The 2,883-nt window shown below is 72.5% G+C and overlaps 1 protein-coding gene across 1 annotated transcript in view; it reads left to right on the top strand.

The window, feature by feature from the left end:
* Window positions 1-2,883, top strand: part of AURANDRAFT_72040 (hypothetical protein) — a gene marked incomplete at both ends in the record, with an annotated part of 15,215 nt that overhangs the window by 6,477 nt on the left and 5,855 nt on the right. The window contains one exon of the mRNA XM_009040935.1: window positions 1,459-2,868. Within this exon, the coding sequence (XP_009039183.1) occupies window positions 1,459-2,868 (1,410 nt within the window). The remainder of the gene's footprint in view (window positions 1-1,458; window positions 2,869-2,883) is intronic.

Below are 2,883 nucleotides of genomic sequence, written 5' to 3'. Positions count from 1 at the left end.
ACCGTCGCCGGTGGTGGCACCCGGGATCCCAACCAACGCTCCCGCGCCAAGACCGACGCTGTCGCCGGCGCCGGCGCCGACTACGTTCCCATCCCTGAGGCCTCTTCCTATGCCAACGGCGGCACCATGGAATCCGTCTCCGGCACCAACTGCTGCGCCGATCCCGGCTCCCAGTCCTCAACCATCGCTGCAGCCTATCCCGTCGCCGTCGCCGGCGCCGATCCCGGCTCCCAGTCCTCAACCATCGCTGCAGCCTATCCCGTCGCCGTCGCCGGCGCCGAGCCCGGCTCCGATCCAGCTGCCGACGTCCCGCGCTCCGATCCCCGCTCCGAGCGCTCCACCGTCGTCGGCGCCGTCCTCCTCAACCCCCACCGCCCTGCCAACCACGTCGACGCCCACGACGGCCGCGCCCTCGTCGCAACCGACGTCGATTCCCAGCGGCGTGCCGACGCCCGCGCCGACCCGGGACACGGTGTCCCTGGAAATAGCTCTCTACACCCAGACGGCAGACGCCAGCTACGCAACGGCAGAAGACTATTGCGACGACTATTACAGCGCGCGGATCGATGAGATCGAGGAGGCGGTCGTCTACGACTACGTCGACGAAATGATCGCGCAGAGCGGATCCAGCGCCAACAGCGTCGACAGCCTCGCCAGCATCGATGCCATGTGCTCACCGAATGGGACAAACGCGACGGACCCCGGGGAGGCCGTCACCGCCCTGTTTTCGATCCGATTCACGGCGTACGCGTCGTCACTCTTCTCGCGTGACGACGGCTCGACGCTCTACACGGTCAAGGAGGCGCTCAACGCGTTCTTCCAATCGAAGGTCGACTCGGGGGATTGGGCTTCGGATCGCATCGCGCAAACGACGGACGACAGCTGGATGGCGGGTTCCCGACGCCTGGAAGAGTCCGCCGCGGCGCAGGACTTCATCTCGCCCCAGTCGGTCGTCAGCGTCGAGACCACCATCGTTGAAACGCTCAATCCAACGAGCGGGCCGACTTTCTGGCCGACGTCGCTTCCCTCGCCGTCGCCGAGCGCGTCGCAGCGTCCCTGCATCTTATTTATCCCTTTCGAAAAATGAAATCTCTGGCGAACGTAGGCGCCCGACCCGCGCCATCACCGACGTCGACGCCGTCCAGCGCGCCGTCGGCGCCCCCGTCGATCGCGCCGAGCCCGAAGCCGTCTACCTCGCTCCCAACGACTGCTTCGGCGTATCCATCGTCGAAGCCAACACCGAGGCCAACTGCGGCACCTTCTTCGCACCCGACCAGCCCGCATCCGACGTCGAGACCGTCCGCGAGGCCGACGCCGCGACCGACGCCCGCACCGTCTCCACAGCCGGGGAGCCCCACCAGAGTGCCGGTTCCGGCGCCGACGGTGATACCGACGACTGCAAGCCCGAGCTCTACGCCCACGGTCACGCCCTGCGCCGTCCTCCGCGCGCGCGGCGAGGTCCCCGCGGAGCCGCGCCTCGCGCGCGCGGACTTTTCGACGACGGGCGCGGAGCTCGTCGCCGCCTTCGACGGCCCCACGGACAAGGCGTCGGCGACGACGGGCGCCCGCTTCCCCTGCGCCGAGGTCCTCGACTTCGACGGCGCGGACCGCGCGACGTGCTACTGGATCGACGCGAGGTCCGTCAACGCGGACGTCGCGAGCGCCGCCGTCGTCCCCGGCGGCAACGTGACCCTCGCGGCCGGCGCCGTGCGGCGCGCCTGCGATGCCGGCGCCGAGCGCTGCGACTGCGACCGCCCCGCGAACGCGTCGTCCGCGCCCGCCGCGCCGCCGGACCCGCCGCTCGTGCCCGTCGCGCTCCTCGACGGGCCGACGACGGCCGCGGTCTGCGAGGGCGTCGTTGTCGGATCGTCCCAGTCGACGGGCAGCGGCGGCCGACCGTTCGCCTACGCGTGGAACGCGACGCTCGTGCTGCGAGACGACTGGGTCCCGTCGGCGAACACGACGAACGCGACGCTCGCCGCGCGCGCCGCGGTCGCCGCGGTGCTCGCCGCCGCGAACGCGGGCGCCGGGTCGCCGACGCTCGCGGCGTCGTCGGACGACCTCATCGCCATGGCCGCGGGCGGCGCCGCGGGCCTCGAGGTGTCCCTCGTCCTCTCCAACTTCCTCGGCGGCGCGAGCGCGCCGTCGGACCCGTTCCCCGTCGCGATCCGCACGGACACGCCGCCGAACCTCGAGATCGTCGGCGGCGTCGTCCAGTCGACGACGCGGCCCAAGGCGCTCAGCGTCCGCGCGAACGCGCTCGCGACGTCGTGCGACGGCCGGCCCATGGCCGACCGCGCAGTGACCATCGCGTGGGCGCTGAGCCGCGTCGCCGCGGACGGGCACCTCGAGGCGACGGGCCTCGCGTCGACGTCCCGGGACCCGCGCTACTTCAAGCTCCCGCCCTACAGCCTCGACGCGGCGTCGGCCTACGCGCTCGCGGTGACGGCGGAGGACGCGGCCGCGGGCACGAACGTGACGTCGACGGTGGACCTGGCCGTGGGCCGCGCGGCTGTCGTCGCCATCGTCCTCGGCGGCGACCGCGTGCTCCCCCTCGCGGGGGCCGTCGAGCTCGACGCGTCCGAGTCCTACGACGAGGACGTCGACGGCGCGTACGGCGCCGACGCGGGCCTCGCCTTCGCCTGGAGCTGCGACGACCCGGCCTGCGACGCGCTCGTGCGCGGCGCCGCGGACGGCGCGTCCGTGGTCCTCGACGGCGTGGACCTCGGCGAGGGCACTTGGGTCTTCGCCGTCAACGTCACGTCCCCCGACGGCCGGTCCGCGGCGGCGGCCGTGGTCTACGAGCTCGTCGACGACGACCCGCCGGCCGTCGAGGTCGACGCCTGGACGTCGTCCGTCGGCACGCGCGTCGCCGCGTCGAAG

Source organism: Aureococcus anophagefferens (genome assembly GCF_000186865.1).
Source record: "Aureococcus anophagefferens unplaced genomic scaffold AURANscaffold_17, whole genome shotgun sequence".
Lineage (NCBI taxonomy): Eukaryota > Pelagophyceae > Pelagomonadales > Pelagomonadaceae > Aureococcus > Aureococcus anophagefferens.
Note: the sequence above shows the minus strand (reverse complement) of the source record. Positions and strands in the feature narration are given on the sequence as shown.